Source organism: Lytechinus pictus, chromosome 2 (genome assembly GCF_037042905.1).
Source record: "Lytechinus pictus isolate F3 Inbred chromosome 2, Lp3.0, whole genome shotgun sequence".
Lineage (NCBI taxonomy): Eukaryota > Metazoa > Echinodermata > Echinoidea > Temnopleuroida > Toxopneustidae > Lytechinus > Lytechinus pictus.
Window position 1 is genome coordinate 32635023 of NC_087246.1, and position 27300 is coordinate 32662322.

A 27300-nucleotide genomic window follows, 5' to 3' on the forward strand; every position below is an offset into this window, starting at 1 on the left:
TTTAAGCATCTTTATTCCGAAATCATCACATACGAACATGAAAGCAGTCTGATCGTTGATACTTCCTTAATCAATAGCACAATATTATAATTCCTTATCTACAACTGCTTAATATCATACCATCAAATATTCATACACGTATAAGTCATTCTATTTTCAAACGATATACATGAAAACAAAATACAAAGTAACAGAAAAGCGACACCACAAACACTACAGTATTTTCCCCATATCAATCACCGCATTTAATATTGCAAAATTAAGCAAAGAAAATACAATGAAAACAGATAGGCCTCCATCCTTTCCATACAAAATGCAGGCAACACATGATATGAAAACTTCTTAAAACATACGGTCTCACCATATATAGAGCTATTACAAGTCTCACTACAAAAAAAGGAAATATCAAATTTCGCGGAGATGACTATCATGTCTATTATCGAGATGATACAAGGTCGACTCTTAAAGGGGCACTCTCACTAGCGTACCTACGGGGGGGGGGGGGGCAAAGGGGGCAGTCTGCCCCCCCCTGACGAGCCACAACCCATGCAAAACACGTATCCCTGCTCCCCCCTGACGAGCTTGAAGACCTTTATTGCCCCCCCTGACGAGCTTGAAGACCTTTTTTTTTTTTTTTTTTGCTTGTCAAATTATTTTCTGGTACGAAATCCTTCATTTGTGATTGAAGACCTTTTTTCTTTTCTTTTTTTGTTTGGCTTGTCAAATTTTTGGGCGGACGATTTTGCCCCCCCCCCCTGTGAAAAATCCCAGGTACGCCAATGGGCACTCTACCCTACTTTCAAGTTTGAATAATTAAAAAATGAAAAGATTGAAATACTTTATCGAAGTCTGATAACGTATAGTAAAGTCACATCGTTTCGAAATCTATACCCCCCTCTTAGTCTGGTGTGCAAACCCTTCACTCGAGTTAAGGGTCTGAATGTGCAGCCTACCCATGCCTTGTGTACTGAAGACCCTCTCGCTGATTTGAAACAGCAAGTTTTGTGTGTGCTAGTCTTTGCGTGGAGACACACTTGTTGATCAAATTTTCAAGCAGGGTTTGTGCCTGCAGACTCCCCCCTAAGAAAAAAAACAGAATAAGAATTAAGAAAAATGATAATAATAAATGAATATAGACGTTTACGTCTGTCAACTGATACGGTATAGACATCATGCTGCTGTTTTTCGTAATTGCTAGGTACAAAATAAAGAGACTTAATAATCTAAAATTTTCGGAACAATAGAAGTGAAAATGTAAATGCAAATATACATGTATGCCTATAACCCATTTATTCCATAAATCAAAGTACACCACATTACATTGCACTGAGCCCCTCATTCATACTTATATGAATATAACGTTTAAATACAATTTTTTTAAAACAAATTTTCGAGAAATTTATTTTATAATAAAACAACGTAAGCACAAACATACAATTTCAACGCAATTCTTTAAATCATATTGGAAAATTGCAAACCAATCATTCCCGAATATCAAAATTTCAAATATGAGAAATGGAACGTAATTTAGCGTCAAAGAACGCTATTTATTGGCCAGTATACACGTCATTGATCTTGGTCTCGACCGCAGCTGCATTAGTCTAATGGTCTAATCCAGAGTTATTAATTTTTTTTTTTTTTTGAATAATATTTTATTTTCTTCCTCTTTCAAATCAATAAGTTTACAATCACAATTCATATAAATAAAGATTCTTTGTATGTATACAATCAATAAACAATCAAACAAATAAATATATCAATATCAATGAGATTACGAATATTTTTAAAATGATTACAAATGAAATTAAACTGCCAAATTTCTCTTCTATAACAATGTGAAAGCAGAGGGGAAAAACCCGTATCAATCGACAAAATAAAAAAAAACGTACTTTGTAAAAAATGACTTTTTCCCTGAATAGAATAGAAATAATCTCTTTTGCACATATCAATTGTACAAGAAATAAAAAAAAGGATAAAATATTATTTTAAAGGTTAATTAGAGGAAGGTTATCCTAAAACGTCCCTACACACCCACCTTACCCCCATACCCCCTCCCCCCTCATCTCTCTCCCCAGACACTCACACAAGCTCACTTCAACTCACCACTACTCACAGCTCCCCCCCCCCCCCCCTCTTCCCCGTCACAAAACTCACACATCCATCTACACACGTACACCCACACACAATGCATCCTGCTCTGGTACAACTATCTGTATTTGAACAAATAAACAAAACAGAAACAAAATGAAGCAACCAATACATCCATAGTATTAAGAAAGGTATGCATTGATTTGTTCCCATTTCCTTAAGTGCACCCCCAGCTTCCCCTTTTTAAACGCTATTTGATATTCCGTATCTCTATACACTTTAACCAAATGTGTCACTTTCTGTACGGTTGGCAATATTCCCTGTTTTCTTGAACTAAAAATGATATACTTAATTAAGAATATAATACAGTTTATTAAAGCTACTCTTGTAGTATTTCCAGATATCCCCATGAAAATTGTTTTCCAAACGTCACTGCCAAGTTCATTCAGTTGAAATATTTTACTCATCTCTTCCCATAATCGCTTAACTTCAGGACAATAAAAAAATAAATGTTGGTAAGACTCAACTTCTTTTTTACAAAAGGAACAGAAATTATCTGTCTCAAAACCGAATTTAAAAAGTTCCCTTTTTGTGTACACAGCCCCTTGTAATGGTTTGTATTGAAATTCTCTGTGTTTATTGCATAGCATTGCACATTTCAGTCTCAAAATACTTCTTTCAGTTCCCCCATTCCCAAATCATATTCGGATTGCCCATCTGTAACATGAAATACATAATCAATTTGAAAATTTTCAATGAAGTGGTCATATATTCGTCTAGATTTTATATCACATAGTTTCTGAACATGCCCACATATCATCAATTGAATTTCAAAGTTGTCTGTATCCATTTCCATAAAATCATTTTGTATCCACTCTTCTGTTATTACTGAAAATATCTTTTGAATTTTGAGCAAGTTTTCAGATGAAAATTTCAGATTATACCAGTATGAAACTGGTCTTAATTTACCTCCAATTATTATATCCGAGACCTTAACTATACCTTTCTGAAATAATTCAATATAAAAAAAGGTCTTATTATTAAGGCATAGACGCTTGTTATTAAAAATAATGGGATTACTTTTCCCTCCAAACTCCAAGTAATAACTCTGATCTAATCAGTCCACCGCCCCCTACGATGCGATTATGATAGTGAGGCAATTATCCGTTTTGAGGGGATTGTGTAATATACATCAATAAACCTAATTATTATATACGATTTAGGTATTAACTATGTTATCCTAGACCTAGAAGGCTGCAATAACGGGTAGTAGAATAATAGAGTGATGACTTATCATGTTGAATAATTACTCTCACTTATACTTCCGACTGAGAAAAGAGTACCTTCACATTTGCCCCCCCAAGCTACGTATGGTCAAAATCACAATGATCCGCATCCTCATCTAGCATGTCTAGTATCCGTCAGGCAGTCCATCTCTTCGTGTATCTGAGTAAGCTTCCAGCTGACCATCTTCCAAACGGGCGATAGCTTGGACGATGGCGTAGACGCCTCCAATCTTCTGCATGTCTTGACCTTTTTCAATGAGACCATCAACAACGCCCTAAAAACAGGATGAATCCATGACTACAAAGTAATTTCTCTCCTCCTACATGTCCTACTAGGCAAAAAGTCACCGATATCGTCTTAATTTTTCAAAATAAAAAATCTCTGACTACGTTGATTCATCGAAAGCCAGAATTCCGTTTACAATAGATCGACCGGTTCACATATTTTCATTGTTTTGTTGTTACTTTTATGTTAAAATTCCATAAGTTTATGAAACTAAACTGTAAAAAGTAATGGGTAAAATTTTAACCAGCATGAGGGTAATATGTGTCCAACCTATTTGGGACAATATTTTACCCAATGCGGGAAGCATATTGTCCAGTATAAGGTTAAAAAAAATAAGCAGCAATTACTTTAGAATGGGCAAAATTTTCATCACACTAGATAAATAAATATGCCCAAAAGAAATGCCTGATGTTCATTGGACACATAATTACCCTCGTGGAGCATTTTTACCCAATATTTTTTTAGAACGTAGCAAGTATTGTTTTATCCTATTCTTATCCTATTACAAAAAATTGAAGTAACCATGGTAACTATCGGCCTCATGGAAAGCATCGGTTGGCGCCCAGGAAGGAGGAGAGCAAAGATAAATACAAGAAAAGCAAAATGATTAATTTAAGAGAAATTCTGGGAGAAATTGAATAAGGCAAGCAAAGAAGACGGAAGAAAGAATGTGAGAGGGTGAGCGATAGAGGGAGACAGAGAGGAAAAAATATATACCGAACCTACCTTGTTGAATCCTGGCTCATAGAATGTTTGACTAGGAAGAAGCTGCTGATGAATGCGACTTCTGTTTCCTCCACATGCAAGAGTTGACTTAAACCAAAGATCCTCCATTGCCATCTAGAGAGAGAGAGAGAGACAGTGAAAAAAGGCACATATTTACTAAGGGCACCGGAACTTTCGGGTGGGCAGGGGACATTCAGGACCAAAACGTCCACCCCCCCCCCAAGAAAAAAAATGTTGAGTAGAAATGAGTAATATTTTTAAACCAAAAAAGTGAAAAGCAATAAAACATATTAGAGGTGACAAGACGATTAACAGCGTAAATGAATTTGATAATAAATACACTTGATGATAAACATGATAAAGACAATTTGCCAATATATACAAGTTTTCTTTATTTCCCTGGAGTAGCCGTGAAGGAGACTAACCAGGCTTGTTGCTGTTGTGATGGTTGTCCCTCCTGCTGCACCAACCACCAATTCAACATCTCCATCGTCATCTACGACTATGACAGGAGTCATTGAAGACATTGGTCGCTTTCCAGGCTCAATGAAGTTTGACGGTGAGGGCGGCAGTCCAAAGAAGTTAGGTACCCCAGGCTTGGAGAAGTCGTCCATCTCATTATTATACAAGATTCCCGTTTGAGAACCTCGCACAGTCGAACCAAAACTGTTACAGAAAAGAAAGAAGAATACCGTTAGGAAAATATAATCTTTCCTCTAACGGTCTATGAAGACAACAAGACAACAATGTTAAAGTCTGCCAGTCCAGTTTGAGTAACTCCTCTAAAATATATATTATTTGTGTGATTATTGTATTTACGATATCATGCGTACAGTCTTGTATTTAATCATGACATACTTTCACTATTTGAAACATGCACAGACCCCCGATTATATTGCCGACACATTCTTTAAAAAACATTCTAATAGATTGTTAACCCGATAGAAAATAGATATGAAATGAATAATTTTCCATCATGATTTAATTAAAAATGAATTATTTGAGGAACTAGAAAATGTCAAATTAGTACAAGAGCATGATTGATTACGCGAGCATTTACGGGAACACACACGAGCTTTCGGACTTCAACCACCAACAGTCAACCACCTCTTCTTCTTAATTTCCTTTTTTTTTTGGACTGACCATAAAATCATGTCAAAATAGTCAATATTAAAGTGAAACGTTGGAAATTGGTGGTTGTAAAGTGTCTTTAATGCGAATATGCTGGACAAATTATAACATGACTGTATACCAGGAACGTTACTAGTAAAAAAATCTTGGAGCCTCAAACAAAATTGAAAAGCACATTTTAACGTACATATAGACAGTGGCGTATCAAGCCAAATATTTTGAGGGAGCTAAGTCTGGTGTATCGGACAAAATTAATTAATTCATTTATTTATTTATTTCTGATATTTTGACAGGGTAGCCCATTCACCAATAAGTAGTGGTCTTCCATGGGGCCCTGAATAACAATAAACATATTTACAAAATGCATAACGTATGTACAGAATGTTACGGCATTAAGATTCACATTAGGATTTGAATGTAAAACGAAACATTAACAAACTTAGCAGCAAACAAAACGCAGACGGGCACTCGTTTGACCTATAATCAAATATCAATAAATCAAATTAACTACGAACGACATCTTAAAAATACTGATAATATACACCAAATCATCAAGGTCATGCTAACACAAAATACGCACAACAGTGGATGTTCCGCAAGTTATTTATAAATTACAAGTTCTTCTAAACATTCTCTTAAATGAAATGACATAAGGAGCTGTTCTAATTGAATTATCAAGCTTATTCCATTCAAATATTGAATATTCAAATTCAACATTTTTATTTAAAAATCAAATTTTGTGATATATTTTGACACGATATCATATTTCACCCCTCTCTCTTTCCTTTTCTCTTTTTTTTCTTGGTTGTGATTTTTTTTGGTGGCAGGCGCCCCAAGCCCCCCCCCCCCCCATCTGTACGCCACTGCATTTGTCATGGTATCAGAAGTAGAATTCGAATACCCTTTAGTTTCAGATGTCTCACACTATATATATAAAAAACTTGTACTCTTTATTTTTTCTGTTAAGGTACTACTTAACATGTTTATAACAGTTCATTAAAGCTTCAGCATTGTCCGGTAGTTGTATTTCGTGCAAGCTTTTGTAGACCTTGGGTGTGTCATGACTAATATGTTGTAAAGCAATAATATTGATGGAAATATATATCTATAATACGATTCATTTAATGGGTATTTCCATAATATTATATCCCAGATCTTTGCACTCAAACATTTTCGTCTGATGCAAAATTTGTTTTGTTCTGTGATCCTATATTGTGTAAATACAAATGAAAGGAATACACTTATTATAATCAAGGAAGATACTCACAATGTGTTGATCGTACTGGTGATCGAAGCAGCATTTCCGAAGGCGTCTACCACTGCGATGTGGGAAGTACCGTGGTCACTGACGAATTGAAATGATGGTTCGTAATACTCTGTATCGTGGGTACGATCATCGGTTATCCGTGCACGGATGCTATCTGCATAATCTTGAGATGTCAACGTTGCTACAAGCTGAAGAAAGGGCAAATAAAGAAATTAGCCTTTAGGTTTGATAAAAAGATAGTGGGGAAGGGGGTGGGTAGTTGTTGTCCAACAATTGGTAGGAACATTGCTCTAGTACGATTATGGCTTTTAATCACACTGCAGTTTTGAATAGTTTAAAACACATTTTTACTCATGAAAATATTTACTAATGTGTACAGTCGTTGGGTTATATCACATATCATTTATTAAACTATTGAAAAGGACAACTATTCATCTCATTCCTTAAAAAAAAAATATATATTTTTATTGTTGATACACTAATAATATTTCGGTTTATTAAAACTGTAGCCATGACCCGGACTATTGCAAAGAGTTACGCTTGATCTGATCCAATAATATCATAATTTTTCTCCAGGAAATTTGCCCATCGTGCTTTGTAAATGTGTTTAAAAGCACACTGAATTTAAAAAAAAAATAATAATGTGTGAATTTACATCATATCTAAAATATGTTTTGAACAAACATGCATTTTAGGTGTTGACGCTGCTGGCTTTCCATAGTTGTGGTTGATCGGATCAATCGTAACTCTTTGTAAGACGGGCCCGTGTGTCACATTCATCAACCTTCCTTTTGATAATAAACACAGTGCTTGTTGTAAAACCACTACTATAAATATAAAAAACAATTAACGTGGATTGTCTTAAGTTTGGACATGCTTATTAAATCCTCACATCTTCAACATCTACAAAGTCTTCGTCACCCAAGGCACTCCTCTTGGCAAAGGCAAACTTGAACGCCTCGATGATTCGATGGTAGGTCAGTGTTTCATTTTGGACAGATCTCCGGCTTTCAGCAGTAAATCCATAACCTAAGGTACACATAATGATTATAATAATAATAATAAGAACAAGAATAATAATAATAATAATAATAAAGGTATATTTACCCAGGGAAGCCACTTCAGTTCTGAAAACTATTCTCCCAGCGGGCTCTGCTATTATTACCCCGGCTTTAGCTGGGCTGCCTAGGCAGTGAACAAAATGGACCAACTGAATAAAATCACTTTACAAATATACCAGGAAAATTCGATGCTCAAAGTTCACCAAAATTATGATTTCATTTGGATAAGTATAAAGAAATGCTGAAAATTCAATCAAATCCAATGTAAAATAAAACAGTTATGGCACTATGAAATTATTGTAACTAAAACTTGTATAATGTACAAATATGAATGGTATGTAGGTAAGAGCAGTGGCTTAATGAGCCGAATATTTTGCGAAGTGCAGACATGGATTATGAGCAAACATTTTTACTTATAAAAGTACAATTTTGTGACAGCTCTTAACATTAATGAAATAATATCACATTTCATCATTTTTCTTCCCCCGTTTTTTTTTCCGTGGGGGGGGGGGGGGCATGATTTCAAGCCCGATCTGTACGCAGGAGAATGAGAGGGCCGTTGGTATCGCACACAAAGACACCATCCCTTACCACACATGCGCACACCTCACAAGCTATTTGATTTGATTTGATTTATTTTATTTCCACATTTCAAAACAAAAACAAAGAATATACAAGTATAATATTTTGTTCAATATTACATAATAGGCAAATATATTTTTTAAACATAATGAATAATGCACATAAATCATTATAACATATCAACTGTACTGTGAAATTATATCTATATATACATTTTCTTTAATTACTGAACATATATATATAGAAATGTGGGAGACCTCCATCTTAAGCTTGGAGCTTGAAAGTGATGGAGGCCTCGAAAGGAAAGGGGGTAGAAAACCAGACTGTATAGTCTGGTTTCATATTTCATATGTGAATTACAGAATATCTTCTTTTTTTTAGATGTGACAATAAACGAAATATGCTCGGTAACACTGAGATGACAACTCCACGTGTTCAGAAAGGAATCATACCTTGTTTCACGTTATGAACCGAATCGTGATATATTTTGTGCACTACACTTACTTGTACGCTTACTTGTACCAGTTTTCAATAAAATCCGAATCAGTATAAGGCAGTAGATGGGCTCAAACGAGCGAGGAAACACTCTTGGATACTACAAGAGCATTAGTCTTCAAACTTGGACAAAAGCAACCGTCTGCAACTCTGCATTCATTTGGCACCTCCTGCATCGGTGCTGACTCTCGATCATATGAACTTTACATAATAATAATAATAACGTTTTATTTACCCAGGGTAGCCACTTCAGTTAGAAAACTGCTCTTCCAGCGGGCCCTGCTTAACATAATGTTAATTATTATTACCCTTCTCCAATCTAAATGCTGAGCGCCTAGCAAGAAGGCAGAAGGTTCCATTTTTATAAGTCTTTGGTATGACTCGGCCAGGGATCGAACCCACGACCTCCCGTTCATGAGGTGGACGCTCTACCACTGAGCCACCATGCCCGGTGGCATAACAATTAAGAAGCGGACAATTTTGTACAGGTTGCCTTTTTAAGTGTTGAAACAGAAACAATGATCAAGGTAAATGCGAATTTCCCCCGTCTTGTTAATCGGAAATTTTCAAGCGCTCTATGTTATTGCATAATATAGGTAGTTTCCGCTTACACGACCGCCATAATGCCCTTCATGACAATGAGCAACCAAGAAGTCTTTGTCGAAAATCGGTACGTGATTCAAAACGGAAGTATTTTCCTGGACTCTGGACAAACGAAATATTTGCAATTTTCGTCAGCTCCGAACGTAAGGATGAAACTGCTGATCCAGATCACGAATTTTCGGCAAAAACCTCCGATCTTGGTTATTTTCATTTCACGGGCATTTTCGATACATTTACTGTATTCTTGAATCCATCGCGCGTCGTGGCCCTTTTTAGCTACACTTACCCTGGCAACGGATACTGCTGCCTTTCAAGGAATGACCCTTTTTCATGCGACAATAAATCCCATCTATTTTTGGGGTGTCATAACTCACCTTCTAATATGTTCATGATTAGAGAAAACACCGCCCCACTGCACGGAGGTGGACAGACATATGCCGTCAAACCGTTGATGTCTATACTTAGAGGTTCTTTCACGGCCACTTGATACTGATTAAGATCAGCCACACTCACGATTCCACCTGACAAATTGTAAAAGAAAATTAATTGAAAAAAATTGAAATGAGCGATATAGACTTACTGTATGATAATGCAAAATGAATCCATGATCCCATTTGTATCCATTAAAACCCACGTAAAATATTTCGAATTCATCATGCACTGTCAAGTTATGTGCATTGAATGTCCTGTGAGGTCATCTGGTATTTCAGTTATGATTTTCCATGAGTTTCAGTCTATTTCAGAAATCAGCACAAATTACAAAGTTCTGCTAGAGGAATTACCCGTTGCATAAAAATTACAATTTTTATGGTAACTTTGCCAGTCCAATAGTAACTACCATGCACTGTAAAAACTGTGGTGTTAAAACTGACACCATTTGGTGTTAATAGAGGACCACACCCTGATGTGTTAAAATTACACCCTAGAGATTGAACATAACACCAAAGAGTGTAAATGTAACAACCAAATGTGATGTAATAACACCTATAGGTGTTAAACTAACACTGTCAATTTAACACCGATGTAAAATAACTGGTGTGGTCCTCTATGTAGACCGGTTAACACCACACTTTTTGCTGTGTGGTAACGCTGATCAACAGTCAATCAAAAACAAGGATTTCCATGCAAGTTACCATTGGATGGCAAAGTTATCATAATGGTAACTTTTCTGCAACGGGGCCCTGGTATCATTTGTGATGATGGTGCACTGTAAAAACTGCGGTGTTAAAACTGACACCAGTTGGTGTTAATAGAGGACCACACCCGAGGTGTTAATATTACACCCTAGAGATTTAAAATAACACCAAAGCGTGTAAATGTAACAACCAAAGGTGTTGTAATGACACCTATAGGTGTAAAACTAACACCACCAATTCAACACCGGTGTAAAATAACTGATGTGGTCCTCTATGTACACCGGCTAACACCACAGTTTTTGCTGTGTGGTCGGGCGCAGAGATCTCTTATGATTTATACACGAAAAACAAAACCGGGGTTCCGGGTATATTTTCCTTTTCCTTTACGTATGACAGGCTCAGCATATTTTTTGCCTCTCGTTTTTGTTTTATTCATCTTGATCCGTTCTCCCCTTCTTTTTTTTCACGAAGTCTAAGGTGATTGTCCCTGCCCCCCCCCCCCCCCCCCCCCCCCCCCCCCGTGGCGTCGCCCGGGCGCGCCCCTACCTGTATTATTACATCTCGGAATTATCTTGATCGTCAAATAAATGTCAAGCCCGATTGTCTCAACTTTGTTCTTATTTGAGAGACATCCGCGACAAACCCTCTGGCAATACTTTCAAACATTTATTGTCAAAGCTTGTATACGCAACATATATAGAAAATACACTAAAATATATTTTTGCCTAAGTCGATACTAGAGGTATATGTTTTCATAATTTCGTCAAAAGAAATGCTTCGACTATTCCACTTATCTATCACATGGGTCATAATGGTTGGACTGTCACAGCTTTGTGGAGTATAAACAATCTCCTTACCGACTTCTTGAATCTCGGCTGCGATTTTAGCAGCTAGAGGTCCATGATAAAAGGCCTGGGCGCCCTCTTCGGCTACCACTCTCATTGTCTCGGCTAATTTCCGTCTGTACATAGTGTCGCCCGCCTGCAGAATGCTCAAATCTTCGTCTAGCATTATTTCACTGAAAAATAGAGAACATGTAAATGTAAATACTGTAAATGTAAATAACCTTGGTGGCAATTTGAGAGAGCGCAAAAAAAAAACGCTATTGAGAAAAGCGGAGGAATTAATTTCGGAGGATTGTGCACCAAACCAGCCCCCAACCAATGGTAAACTAAAATCAGCTTTCATGTTTTAAAGGGTGACAAATGCATGCTTGGTAACATTGTCCTCTCTCATCTTCTCAGAATCGCAAAATTTTGCGTTCCCGTGGCGTTGGAATCGTTTATTACAAGACATGAATATTTTCCATGCTTTTCTAATAGGCCTACATAATTATGTCGTGATGCTTTCTAGACCATTTTCTCAAAACTTTTCAATCGTGTTGTAATATCTTGCAATTATTCATTTTGAAAAATGGACGGTTTAACTGTCGCGAGTAATCAAATAATTGCTGTAATATTACTAGGCATGTAAAAAAAACAATAGTGGGTCTATAATTGTTCCTTGAGGAACATCCAATTTAAATTTGGACCATGAAGAAATTCCTCATTTATAAACTCTCTTTGATGCTTATTCTGTAAAAAAGCAAAAACAAAGAAACAAAAACATAATCCATTCTAAATTGTAAGAAATAACGCCATACATTTCAATATTTTGTTCTTAAAGATCATGAGGCACGGTTTGTTGTTGATCACATAACATAGAGATAAAGGTCGAAGGTTTTTACTGTGATACAATGTCGAGGCTGAAAAACATTTTTACATCTCCTTCATTTTTTAAAATGATTAGTCAGACGCCGTCATGTTTATTTTTAGGATATAGTTTGTCGTCTATCTGCGCGCACATTTAAAGACATTTTCCTGCAAATGAGTTTCCAGTACGCCATCAACGACCGAGTAGCCCTGCATAAGAGGATTGTGCGCTCAATAAGGCAGTAAGACAAAGAAATACTAGTAGCCCGATTTTGACATGGCAGAAAAGAGGAAGCAACAACTCACACTTTTCGACAGTTTTTCACACAAAAAAGTTTGTTCCAGGCTTTCCTACAAAGTAACTTAGCTTAGCTTAGTTCAAGGATCACCATGTCCAAAAGTGGGCGATGGTCCATCTCTCTGTAGGTCATATTAGCAAGTAGTATGTATATCAATATCAATGAAAAACTGGCGGCTGCCCGACTATGCAGAGCATTTTAATAGATAGCCTAATTCCCAGGACAAAATTCCAATTGAATGCCCATTGAATATCAGAATTGAATACCAAATTGAATACCAATTGGCCATTGGTTTCAATTTGGAGTACATGGAGAGTGAAACAATTGGTACCCATTGAAACCAACTGGCCATTTGTCCCAATTGAAACCTATTGGTAATTGGTCACCATTCAAACCAATTGAAACCAATTGTAGTCAATTTTTGACATAGAATGAATGACCTCAGAAACGCTGAAATCGCTTTTAAGGGATTTAATATTTCCAAATTTATCTGGAGGAGGGCCCCCAGACCCTCTGTCATGACGCACCTTCGGTGCGTGTTACGGGGCCTTTGGCCCCCTTTCAAAAAATCCTGGATCCGCCCCTGAACATAATTGTTAATTATCGCGATTTTTTAACCATTCAAAATATTTCTATGATCAATACGATTGCCACGACCGATCAGATATGATACGATCCAATACGATCATTACGATTACTTTACGATTAAAACTACCGTTTCAATCGTGGCGTAAATCGTGAGAGTGGGAACAGGGTATAATACCTCGTGCGATCCTTTACGAACGCCACGATGACCCTTTCGTAACCGATTCCGAATTTTTTGAACCATTCAAAACTTTTCTATGATCCATACGATTGCCTCGACTGATCTGATATACGATCTTATTATGATATCTGATACGATCTTTACGATTACTCCACGATTATAAAAAGACCACATTTTCAATCGTGACAGTGAGATCTATATAGGTATCAATTGAAATATACACGAGACCATTTATATAAACTGTAGTAAGGATGTAAATGAAAAATCGGTCTCGTGGACCTTCCGTCTTTTGGAAAGAAGACCATGGCCCTGGGAAGATTTTCCTAGGGGGTGCTGCGTGTATTGTTCTCCATAGGCAGCACCCCCGTGGACTAGGTATGCAAAAAATGGGGAAATGTAACCAAATCGACCTTATTTTTTAAGTGAAACCCTTATTTTATTTTCATTCTTTTTTGTTTTTCAAATTTCTCGATCATAATGACCTTTATTTTGTAGTGAAACTCCCTTTTTCCTTGTCAAGTTTCTCAGGACCAAAATGACCTTCATTATTTAGTGAAACTTTTTTTTTGTTTGTGAAATTTACATCAGCACCCCAGTAAAAAAAATTCGTTCCCAGGGCCCTGGAAAGACCCACCAAAATCATACCTAAAGCTTGGGTCGCTTGTCGCAAGCTCGGAAAACTGTTTCATAGCCATGGTCATTGCAAGGTCCGGGCCAACAGTGAAACCATTCTCTGCAAGTTCAATGGAAGGTCCGAAGAGGTCTCCCCAGGGAAGTCTCCCAAACCTTTGATGAGCCTCCCAGTATCCCATTATCTCACCAGGGACTGCGATAGCAAGACCACCTGCATGATAAATGTGAAAAGACCCTGTTATTTAGGTGTAGTTGGTTTCATGAGAGCAGGCGCGGTTCTATAGACAAAGACAAAAAAATGGGGGGGGGGAGGCTCTGGGGGCTTAAGAAATTTTCGACGTTGGTTTATTTATTCAGTACGATGAAAATGACATATCGTGGCAGCATTGTGTACGGGAGAGACCAGGATCGCTGCCCTGTAAATTGAGTCATATCACTCTAAAGTCTAAACAGAGGCGTCGATCCTGGATCATAGGCATTTAATTAGATATTACTCTTACACGAACGCTGTTCGAATGTTAATCCATCTTGACTGCACTCTTTGGATTTCAGATAGGAATTGAACTGAATATTTACCGTCCCGAGTATGAATGATGATGAGACTTTAAACATTTATTGGATTGTGTGGTAACTGGGAAACACAATTCTCAACAATCACTGTAGTGATTTCGGATTTTCGTTTTCATTCATCAGTCATGTCTGTTACACCGTTCTCGTGTGTCAGTCCGTATAAACGAATTTTCTTTGCTTACCGATCTGTGATGCATCATCCCTTTCATTTTCGTACATGTCTCTGGATGCAAGAGTGGGAGCCACTTCTCTGGAATCTAGAAAGTACGGCGTCTCATTCTCTCTGTCATAGTACATTATGAAGCTTCCTCCGCCTATACCTGCACTGTGGATGCTCAATAGTCCCACACAGAGGAGTCCAGCGATTGCTGCATCAATGGCCGTACCTCCCATTAGCAGCATAGTACTGTCCAAGATGGACATGAGAAGAGATTTTTAAAAGAGAGAGAGGGGGAAACAAAACTTTGCAGGGTAATGATATTCAGTATTTTTAGTAAGTTTCTCCGTTAAGTATAGAAAAGTCTGACTTCAGAATGGAAATCTACGCGAGGCTTCATCGAATGCAAAAGACGTTTCTTCCAAAGGAATTGGCGTCGCTGACATCCCGGGTGACATCTCCGTACGTCGATGAGCGAAAACACTATATAATAAGGAGTTTCAACATACGACGGAATTAAGAATACAGTAAATGTATTGAAAATAACGCCAAGAAAATGACAAAGAAAAGCTGGAAGGTCTTTGTCAAAAAGAAGAAGTCTCGGAGCTGACAAAAAATTGGAAATATGTCGTATGTCCGGAGTCCAGGAAAGAGTGCTCTTTTGACTCGCCAATTTTCGACAAACACTTCTTGGTTGTGCTTTGTCATGTAGGGCATTTTGACAATACATTTTCTATGTTCTTGAATTCGTTGTGCGTCGTGGAGCGTATAGTCCCTACAGTATAATGAGATGAAAACATAGAGTATAGGTCCATGCAGCAACCACCGGTTCTTAACAGATGGATGCTTCTTGAGTGCTTGTCGGAAGTCCGGGGTTCGATCTCTGGCTGCATGGCGCTCTCCCAAATGAATGAACAATACATTCAAAACGTTTTGTCTTCGCGCTCTTTTATCACACATTAACATAAACTGATGAATGAATGTTCTTTAACGCAGGCATTGATTAAAATGTGAGCGTATATTTTCTTTCATGAAGTGTGTGGGGTGTGTGCGCTCATTAGGGTGTGGGTGTGTGTGTTTGTGTGCCTTTGTATTGGGCGATTGTAAGTGTGTGAGAAGTAGACTTGCACATGATTAGCAAGGGAAGTGAACAGAATAAGTAGATAATAGTGTTGCCGTCCAATGGCAAAAGGAAGCAACTCCATGGAATGAGTTTCTTAGTAATAGGAAAATAATGTCATTGCTTTATGAGGAAATAATTGTTACTTGCTTTTGATACGCATATATTTTAGAAATTGGGGGCTATGTGACTGCAATTCCTTTAGCATCATGTGGGCCGAAAGCATCCAGAAAATATTCAAAATTAAGAAAAAGGCAGAGAGCTTATTTTGTAGAAAAAAAACCGAAAAGTGTTGCTTCCTTTTGTCATGGGACGCACAGCAGAATGGTTCTCAATCATGTCAATGCTCAAACAAGATGTGAAAAAATGCAACAAAATACACATAACCAATTATACATAGATTTAACTGACTAGAATTACAATTTTGGCACTGTATTGATTTTTTTTTTCATTTTATGTTCGTTTCAAATAATTCAACGGTAAAAGGATGCACAAGATGTATCATTCGTTTTCCTATAGATCCTAGAGCAGAGTCCCCAGTTTTCTTAAATGCTAATTGCGTGCATGTGTTCTTGAGTGACAATGTCCCAAACCAGGTATGATCGGCGAAGTTTCACTGATACACGGTTATGTTTTATTTGGTCTTGCTATGGTTTTCATGATTTTCACTTTTTTTAATCATAATTACATTTTAATCGGCCTGAAAATTGCATTTTCTGTGAAATTCCGTGTTTTCCCCGTTTTTCCGTGTCGCAGAAGATTAGGGACTCCATCCTAGAGGGGCGGAAAGGAGTGGTCGGAATTGATACTAATACAATCAAAAGAAATTGAAAGTACGTATTCTCATTAACGGAAAATTTCACCCCTAATCCGAAGCGAGTGAAATCAAAATCAATAAAATGAAGGGGGAATGAAGAAATACATAGGATTAACGAAAGATAATCCCGATCTGATATCTTGGGAGCAATGACTAGTAAACTCACTTTCCTATCTCGGAGCAAGTTTCCTGATCTGAGGCAACTGCAGCATGCGGATAAATATATCTAGTCAATTCCTCCTGTGTCGCTTGGCCACATCCTACAGCAGTAGCAAGGATGACGGTGATGAACATTAAACCTAAAATCCTATTATAAAGAAAGGATTGAAAAAAAAAGCACATCATGGTCATATATGATTAACTAACATATTTTGTGAATTGCCATTTCGTCCACTGCCAACTCGTCCACTCACCACATGGCCTACCTTCATTTAGTCTATAATGCCATTCCGTCAATCAAACCATCTGGTCCAATCATCACTTCGTCTAATAACCAGTTGGTCTATGACCATTTCGTCTCATAACCAGTTGGTCTAATACTCGTTTTATTTTCATTCCTTTTGCCCAATCAACACTTAGACTTATAGACCAAATGATATATGCATTAAATGGCTATTGGACCAACTGGTTATTAGACGAAATGGTGAGTGGACGAAATGGCAATTAGACCATGTGGATATTGGACGAACTGATGGTAGATCAAATGCTAGTAGACGAGTTGACAATTGAACGAATTGACATCGGACCAAATAAAAATAAACCACATATTTACATGTATTAATACTGACGATACTGAATCGCATTAAAAAAATGAGATACCAAGTATTGCCTCATAACGATTGAACAGCAAATGTGTTTCTACCCCCCCCCCCCTGCACCACGCTCATGCTTGCCCTTCCTGTTTTCTCTGATTTGTCACAGATTATTATTTTTTTTTTTTTTGGATTGACCTTCGGAATAACGAACCTTCGGAATGAGGAACCTTATTTCGTTTTCGAATTAACGAATCTTCAGATTTATGAACCTTTTTAAAGTTCGTTTTCGGACTAATGAATCTTGGGAATAACGAACCTTTTTTAAGTTCGTGTTCGGACTAACGAACCATCGGAATTACGGACCTTAGGAATAACGAACGTATCCCGTTTTCACATTAAATGACAGGTAATATTATTATTATCTATACCTCCATAGACATGAGCTGGAAACTGTTTATTAAAATCCATCCAGTCAATCTCGTCTACCCTTAGTGCAGAATATTTTTTTATCATGTAAGTTTTTTTTACCATTTCAGGGTATTCTGAAAAACTATCAATACAAAAAGTCAATAATTCACAGTTTGAACTCTTAGTCAAAAATTTAAGAACATTGAATTTTGAAGCGACATTACTGAAAAATATCAACAAGAGAAGTAGATTATTCACAGTTTAATCATACCCCTTTGATATTGCGCTTTTCACCGGGGAACTTCACCGGCGAAGTTCGCCAGCGAAGGGGAAAGTGTCCAATATGAAAGGTACACAGGAGAACTTCACCGGTGAAGTTCGCCGGCGAACTTCTCCACCTCTAGAGTTGGAGAACTTCGCCAGTATGAAAGCAAACCGGAGAAATTCTCCTCTTTAATGACGTCAGATGCCAATTTTTTTCTCTCCCGAAGTCCCCTGTACCGCGCGCGATAGTTGCATGCTCAGCTGAATGCTATGGCCAAGTAGATACCCTCGAACATAATTTTTTTTTTACTAACAATATTTATTAAAAAGCACTTTTTACATGTATAAAATGCGCTAAAATATAGAAACAATGTGATATTGTTTGTTTTTATCGTAATACTTCCAAAATATGTTGTAATTAATTTTTTGATACCTTTTTGTAATAGGTAAGAAGTAATGTTTACAAATGTCTTTCGTTTGTTCTGCAATCGCCCGTTGACTTTCGCCGGGGAAGAAATGTCAGTGCGCAAGGGTACATTTTTTTCTTCGCCGGGGAAGTGAGGAATGCGAGGCGAAGTTCGCCGGTGAAAAATGAAGAGGGCAGTATGAAAGGGGTATTAACTTCATGTCAGAATTTAAGAGAATAATTTGAAAGCGACGAAACCGCATGGTTCCAATTCATTCCCCAAAACATTTACAACTGTATGATTTCATGACAGACGTAAAGCGATCGCTAATCGAACGCTATTAAAACACTTAAGTTGCCTTAATCTTATCCAAGGAAAAGTTCACCCTGGCCGATAAATTGGTTTAAACTAGAAAAAGAGAGAAAAAAAATAAACGGTTTGAGGTTTGATTTGTGACGTCATATGCATGTAGCTCTCTCATTAATCATATAATGTAAATTACATAAATTCCACTTTTGAATGGGAAACGATGAATAAAAATATTTTCCTTTTAGGAAAGGTTATGAAATGATGTGTCTAATGATACATCAACCGCACACATGAAATCAATTCAATATTTTTTTAGAAAATGACATTTTGTTTAAATTAATATCACACGACAAATGGTGGAGCTGCTTGTCTGTGACGTCACAAACTAAAAGCGTTAGAAAATCATTACTTCATTATTAAACTCAACTTATCGTCAGTGTCCCATTTAAGAGTTAGTTGAAAGTGAATATGCCCAAATTGACGAGAAAACGTTATTGATATTGGATAGGATGTTCAAACTATGGTCCCCCTGAATGTACTTTTGATCTTTGTACAATAGAAGATACATGTAAAATACATATTTGTTCAGTATATTTCAAAGAAAGTCAATCTTTTTACTTTTTAATCATAATTAACAAGGAATTTGATAATTTTATTTTAGATTTCTATAAGAGAACAAGATCAAGATAAAAGAAAAAGAGTTATTGAAATGCAAACCTGTGAATTGTTGGGAAAATATTACGATATTACAGATTTGCTGTCATTATCACTAATACCGTTGACTGATTTTAAGGAAAGAAATACAGAAGAGAACAAAAAATTAATGCCATTTTTTTTCTCAGAATTACTATTTCTCCCAACTTATAATGATCTCTAGCAACATACATTTCTGCTTAAAAATCAGGGATATTCGTCCATGATAATAATTATCAAGGCTTCATTCCTTTACCTCCAATCTAAAAATAGATTGAGTTATTAATTTTGTCACGTTTGTTATGACTAGCTTTACAGAAAGTTTAGCATTATTTGCACAAAAATATCCATTGACAGTAAAATTATAGTTCAACAGCACAATTAGAACGATCTTTTGTTCAGAATTTTATGGATTGCTGAATTTCCATCAAATTTTCGATTAAAGCCTAAAAAATATTTTCATAGTAAAAACTATCTTTTGAGAATAACTATTAAATTTTAAATTTTCTACTTAATTTCCAGATGAATTAAAACAAAATGATTCTCTGTTCAGTTGACAAAGTATGCATTTATCACTTACTTGTCCATTCTTTCTTCTTTCTCCGTCAGGCTATGAAAAGCTAACCCCTCTTCTTCTTGCGATATGATATTTGGCGATCCTGGCGTCTGTTTCTTTCAGAAGATTTCGTTTGTTAACAGTGGCTGCTCTGGTACGACTTGGGATGTCTTTCAAAGATCGATCGTTATGTATAAGAAAGTTCTATCGGGAATCTCTCCTGGAACATGTCAGGCGAGGAGTTCAAGGTCGCTGCGATCGATCTATCATTTTATTTCAAGAACTAGATCAGATTTCTTATCTTCAACAACATTATCACTTTTATTTTATAAGTATAAAAACGAGAATAGAGTGCTATTGCCACCTTACACTGTCTGCAATCTTCAGACTGTCTGAGTATCGAACCTCGAGAAGTTGAAGCGGCGTACCTTGCAAAGTACCTTGCACCAGTGTAGGCGTGGCTTCTATTCTGAAGTTGAACTCTAGACTAATTCTAACCCCGAGGTATGAATCGATTGATTAGTAAATGATGGCACAAAATGTAACACATATGATGTATTTAAATTGAATCTACCCCCCCCCCCCCAAAAAAAAAAAAAAAAAAAAAAAAAAAAAAAAAAACATGATATTAAAAAAGAGAAAATTAGAAAAACAGATCAGTGAAAGTTTGTACAAAATCAGAGAAACGACAAGAGACTAACACTTGCAAAGTTGGAAAGTTTTAGGGCATACACGAGTAATTCAGTTTCACATTCACTCATGTGTTTAGTCAAAGCTCATCCAAACTAATTTAGTTAATATTAAATGACGGGAATCATTATATTACAGTAAAACTAGGTACATCAATGGCTTATACTCTAACAGCAAGCAAACAAGAAAATAGTCCTGGAATCATATAGTCTGAAAATCGGAAGTTTAGAGGACTGACGAAAGCAATAACTAATATGAAATAAAGAGAAATAAATCCTTGTTTGTCAGAAGATCTATGTATGACTAAAATAATTACCCTGGTGGCTGTTTTGGTAAACGAATATTTTGTTTAAAATGCCTCTCAAAATTGATTTGTTCTTATTTGTTTCATTCAGCTGTTCTACTCAATTTATAGTTTAGATGAAGTGATTCGGTTTATAATTGGCATATCAAATCAAAATAAACTAATATGAAATAAATTCTAAGTACACAATATATAGGCCTACGAGTTAATTCGAGCTCAGAGGCCCGTACTTTGAATTCCGGTGTTACTAAAACAATGAAGTTCTATAGAGTTGTGATGTAACTTTTAATTATAGCGAGAATGACGCAAATATCGTAACTAGACAATCAATATGTTCTCGCCTTTGGCACCACACTGAAAATAATATTGGGTAAATTGTTTTACCACCACGACGGTAACTATGTTTTCAACCAATTTTGGGCAGTATTTTACCCAATGCGGGAAGCATATTGTCCAGTAAGGTAAGCAGCAATTACTTTAGAATGGGAAAAAATTTCTTCACACTGGATAAATAAAAATTACCAAAAGAAATGCCCAATGTTGTTAGGACGCATAATCACCCCCATGGAGCACTTTTAACCAATATTTTGTGGAGTGCATTAGTACTACAGACCATCTTAAAAATAATGAAGAATATATTTCTCCACAGTAGTGAGGGGGGGGGCACGAACAAAAATTGTGAGTCACTTATTGAGCGCTTGATAAAGCGCGCGCGCTCAATGGCCATGTACACTGACCAAAAATTAGGTAATGTTTGTAGGAATTTATGAAGAGCATATTATATGTCTCACTAATCAGAGAATGCGAGCGGGAAACGCGAGCTGATTTTTTTTTCAGATCTGAAAATAGTGCATTCTAAGTACTAACTCTTTTTTAAAGGGGAAGTTCACCTTGACGGAAAGTTTGTTGTAGTAATTGCAGAAAAAAAAATATTGGAAAAGGTTTGAGGAAAATCCATCTTAGTTTAAACAAGTTATTATAATTTTAATCATTTAATTTGTGACGAGCAGCTTTCTTACTTCTCGTATGGTAAAAAAATCAATGAAATTTCATTTTCTCAGAAAATTGAAAATGTTTTTTTTTTGTTTACCTTTAGTGTATCAATACACAAATAATTTCACACCCGCTCCTAAAAAGAAAATAAAAAACAAGTAACCATGAACCCTTTTTTTTCATTTTATATTACATAACATACAGCTGATTGTTTATGACGTCACAAATAGAAAACTGTAAATTATAATCACTTTCCTAATCTTTGATGGATTTCCGCAAAACTTCACCATTATTCTTTACAGTTATTTTTTCTTCTTTCTTTTTACAACAACTTTTTCGTCAGAGTGATCTTCCCCCTTTAATCATGCCACAGATCTCACTAAATAAGCAATGCGAGCGCGAAGCACGAGCTGAAATGATTTCAGATTGAGTCCCAAACACAGGAAAAGCCTAAGCATTTCTAAACATTGTTATCATAAACAGGCGAAATATCTCGCTAATCAAATATTGCGAGCGCGGAGCGCGAGTTGGAAATTTTTTATATTCAGAACTGAAAAGGGGACATATTTAAATGAATATTAGTAGTAATTCATGAAAAGCATAGTATCTCACTAATTGAATAATTCGAGCGGGAAGCGTAAGCTGAAAATTTTATATATTTAGATATGAATTTTTTTTTTTAGGACTGTTTTTTAGGAATTCATGTAGAGCATACGTGAGCGTGAAGCTGAATTTTTTTATATTCAGATATGAACCATTTTAAGCACTCTAAGTACTCACGAAAAAGATACGTTTGTCACTGAAAAAATAATAAAACGTATAACTGCAAGGAGAAATATATGTTACATATTGACTTAAAATGGATTGTTTCAAGGGCCATTCAATCCCCTTGACGGAGATCATCTCTTAAACAAGCAAATTATGTTTTATCAAATTATGATTTTTTTTTAATAACATTTCCTTTACCCATACAACTGTGATTCTCATTCACTTCCCCTTCTATCTCCCTTTGGTCCAATTGTCTTATTTTTTATTTTTAGGCCAGTATATTTGGGGGCACGTGCCCCCGTAGTTACGCAACTGCTTCTTCACCATAAAAAAAGGGTTACACTTCGTAATTCCGAAGGTTCTTTATTCCGAAGGTTCGTAATTCCGAAACACGTAAATTGCCTATACCTCGATGTTCGTTAATCCGAAAACGAAAAAGGGTGCGTTAATCCGAACATTTATGGCGTTATTCCGAAGGTTCGATGATCCGAAAACGAAATAAGGTTCCTTGTTTCGAAGGTTCGTTAATCCGAAAACGAAATAAGGTTCGTTGTTCCGAAGGTTCGTTAATCCGAAAACGAAATAAGGTTCGTTGTTCCGAAGGTTCGTTAATCCGAAAACGAAATAAGGTTCGTTGTTCCGAAGGCTCGTTAATCCGAAAACAAAAAAAGGTTCGTTGTTCCGAAAGTTCATTAATCCGAAAACAAAATAAGGTTCTTTATTCCGAAGGTTCGTTAATCCGACAAATGAAAACCGGCAAAGCAGAGGCAGAGGCAAGTGGGGGGGGAACACCGTTGCTGTTCAATTGTTATGAGGATGGGAAGGCAAGGGGGGCCGAACGAATTTTCGTTTGGGGGGGGGCAAAGCCAAAAATGAAACTCATACGTCAAAATGGGCACTTTGGTGATATTTTCACCTTGAGATTATCATTAGTATTTAAGTAGAGAAAAGCCTTTTTGAAGTGACTTCTGATTATGGAAAGATGTATATTTAGGCTCTTTTTTTCGCGAGAGAGTATAATGAGCGAGCAGCTTGGAAAAAATTCAAAGCTGAAGTTGTAAAACTCGTTTTTCAGGGTCAATTATTCTTAAAATGGCATTATTGCGAGGTGTTGCGCGAGCGTGAATCACAAGCTAAAACTTTAGGGCATTTCAATAAGAAATGAAAATTCTGCTGTCATTAAAAAGATGTGCATCTAACTAAACAATTAACACGAGCGCAAAACGCGAGCTTAAATATACTGATGAGAAAAGGAACCTGTTAAAGAAAGCATTTAGTGACCTCTTTAGGATACATATTTCACCATTCGAATAATTGAGAGTGCGAAGCGCGAGCTGAAAATTTGTAATATTCCAGCCTGAAAACTAATCTAAAATGTATACTTTAAAGAGTATTTTATTTCGAAAAACGGCACGTTTTTTTTTTGGGAAAAAGGGAATTTCCCATTTTGGAAAAATAGCATTTCCCTGTTTTTTTTTCTATTTGGGGTACAAGTGGCCCCTGCCCCCCCCCCCCCGGGCGGATCCAACTTTCGCTAATAGGGGGGGGGGATTTTTTCACCCATATTTTCCCTGATCGGCAGCTCAAAGTAAATATGTAATAAGACCATAAGCCCTTTTTAAATAATGCGAGCGCGAAGCGCAAGCTATATTTTTTTTCAATCTTTAATATGATGCGCAATATGTTTGTGATCTTCAAAACGAGATGCCTATGTAACTAGATAATAACTGCGAGCAAGAAGCGCAAACAGAAATTTTAAATATAAGCTCTGACCTGATCTAAAAGGGACATGTTAAGGACTTTTTGCAGTTAGCCATGAAGACGATGCATGTTTCAACCAGGGGCGGCGGAACGTATTTTCCTTTTGGGTATGGGGGGGGGGGGGCAAAGCCAAAAAGGGCACTTATATGCTATTACTATTATTGCATAATATCGTCTTACCTTGTAATGACAACATCGTTTTAGTTACCAAAATGAATTAATTTCATTATCGGAAATACGAACCTTATTTCGCTTTCGGACTAACGAACATTCGGAATTACGAACCTCATTTCGTTTTCGGATTAAAGCACCTTCGGAATTACGAACCTCATTTCGTTTTCGGATTGACGAACCTTCGGAATTACGAACCTCATTTCGTTTTCGGACTGACGAACCTTCGGAATTATGAACCTCATTTCGTTTTCGGACTAACGAAACTTCGGAATTACGAACCTTATTTCGTTTTCGGATTAACGAACCTTCGGAATTACGAACCTTCGGAATAACGAACCTTCGGAAATACGAACTTTCGGAATAACCGAACCTTCGGAATAACGAAGATTCGGAATTACGAATGTATGCGAAAAAAAGCATATGTAAGATCCTCCCCCCCCCCCCTCTCTCTCTCTCTCTCTTTGTGTTTCTGTTACGTTATTAAACTTGCCTTCCCTCCTTCCCTATTATCTCTTCTCCTCTTTTTATCTCTTTCTGTCACCTTTTTTCAACTATTTCTCTTTCCTTCAATTCCTTTCTACATTGATATCGCCCTATTTCTTCATACCTCATACTCAAGCTTCATTAAATCAGGCGTCGATTATCAAGAAAAGTCATTCTCCCAATACCAGTATCTATCGATTGGGAAAAGGTACACTACATAAATTTTTTTTGTACCATCGATACTAAATTAAGATCATTCTATTTTAAGATTTTTCATAAAGCCATAGCATTAAATGATTTTTTTATATAAGATTAAATCTAAGGATTTCTGTGATAAAAGTGAGGAAACAATAGTCCACCTGTTTTGCGAATGTGAAAGGGTAATTCATATTTGGCAATCCCTTTTAACGAAAATTTCCCAAAATAATGTTCAAATAAATGGTTCTAATTTTGAAAAAATGTTCGGACTCCCAGCTGATAAGTTTATTTCATACCTTTTCTTATTTTTGAAGTATTATATTCATACATGTAAATTTAAGAATAATCCTCAAAGTTTTGCTCTTTTTAAAACATTTGTTAAAAAACAACAGGACTTGGAATATTTGATAGCTAAGAAAAAAAAACAAGTTGCCCGCTCACCTTAAGAAGTGGCGATTCACCTTATAATTTGGTTTTCAAAAATGTCAACAGGTTACATGATAACTAACAATGTATATTTTGTATAACAGGCTTAGAGCCCCATTTTTTAAAAATAATACTGCACTGTATTGGTTATATGGTTGTAAACATCAGTTCCCATTTTTTCATGCAACTTGTATCTCAGTTTCCTTGATATACTTGTTCGTTTAAAAACCTCCATAATTATGTCGTCTTGGATAACCAGTTGTGTTTTTTAATCCTACCAATATTTGTTGGGAAACCATTTTATAATCATAGCTTGTATATTTTGTTTTGTCTACTTTATTTACCAAATCACCTATCTTTGTTTAGATAACACTGATATTAATTCATCACTTTGCCACATTCCTTTTTTGGGGGTGGGGGAGGATAAGTGGGTAGGTTTTTTTTTTATTATTATGGTTGTTATTTTTTTGTGTGTGTAACTAACTTGTGTTTATGTGATTTGCAATCACCTAATAATCATTTGTAAATTTTGTGCTTTATTTCAATTTATTATGATAAAAACAGAAGAAGAAAAAAGAAAAGTCATTCTCACGACCCGTCTGAAAAAGAGTTACGGCAAATTCAAATAAAACTCAATCGAATATTATCTCGAGTATCATCATTCTCTCCATCTCATTTTACGGTTGATTTGAATCTCTTTCTTTGTAAGACAAGCCCCCGATGGGCGTGTCATGAAAAATCTAGTTTTTTGTTCTTATACAATGATATGCAAGGATCAGGAGAAAAGTCACTGACATGGCATGCCCACCTGAAAGGCACAATGTGTCAATGTCATGTCTATGCTCAAGGCCAGACTCCTTAACATTCTCAAGTAGAACAACCTTGGAAATAGATATGGCACAATGTGAAGGTACTTTCAAATATTAAGAGGGTTTTGCGATAAGAGGTGTTCAATTATATAAGAACACTAATAAAGAAATACAGGTATAAACAAAGGGGTGTCATTGGTTTTACTTCTCGTCATGTGAGGATTCTTGATAAGAAAAAAAGGAGGGATCCAATTTTATAACAATTATGATAAAAATATATCAACGGCTTAGCTATAGGGTAACTACTTCAACTGAACAGGTTTCACCTTGAGACATCTGTATTTCAAAGTCGTGTGATTTTAAGGTTAGTAACGTCCCAGGTAATAATAAAAGCTAAGTCAATGAGGTATGATTACGCAAGGCCGTACGCAGAAAGTTTTATCCTCGAGAGCGAAGCGATCGAGCTTATCATTGGGGCACTTAAAATGCATCTTTATAAGTGAAACTGAAGGATTTTGTGCACACTTTTGGTGAATTTTGTGAAAATTTTCAGCCAAAAATTTAGATTTTTGAAATTTCTGAGGGGGG

At 36.4% G+C, this 27300-nt stretch overlaps 1 protein-coding gene across 1 annotated transcript; it reads right to left on the minus strand.

Annotated features, from left to right (window-relative positions):
• Positions 1-219: 219 nt before the first annotated feature.
• On the minus strand, positions 220-20249 carry LOC129272666 (glutathione hydrolase 1 proenzyme-like). The gene is made up of 11 exons (XM_064115487.1): positions 20131-20249; positions 16881-17021; positions 14803-15026; positions 14063-14261; positions 11519-11679; positions 9900-10046; positions 7677-7813; positions 6785-6972; positions 4812-5052; positions 4387-4500; positions 220-3649 (listed from the first exon to the last, which is right to left on the minus strand). The coding sequence occupies exons 1-11, from the start codon at positions 20136-20138 to the stop codon at positions 3500-3502; spliced, it is 1710 nt and encodes a 569-aa protein (XP_063971557.1). The 5' UTR covers positions 20139-20249; the 3' UTR covers positions 220-3499.
• Between the last annotated feature and the right edge of the window lie 7051 nt (positions 20250-27300).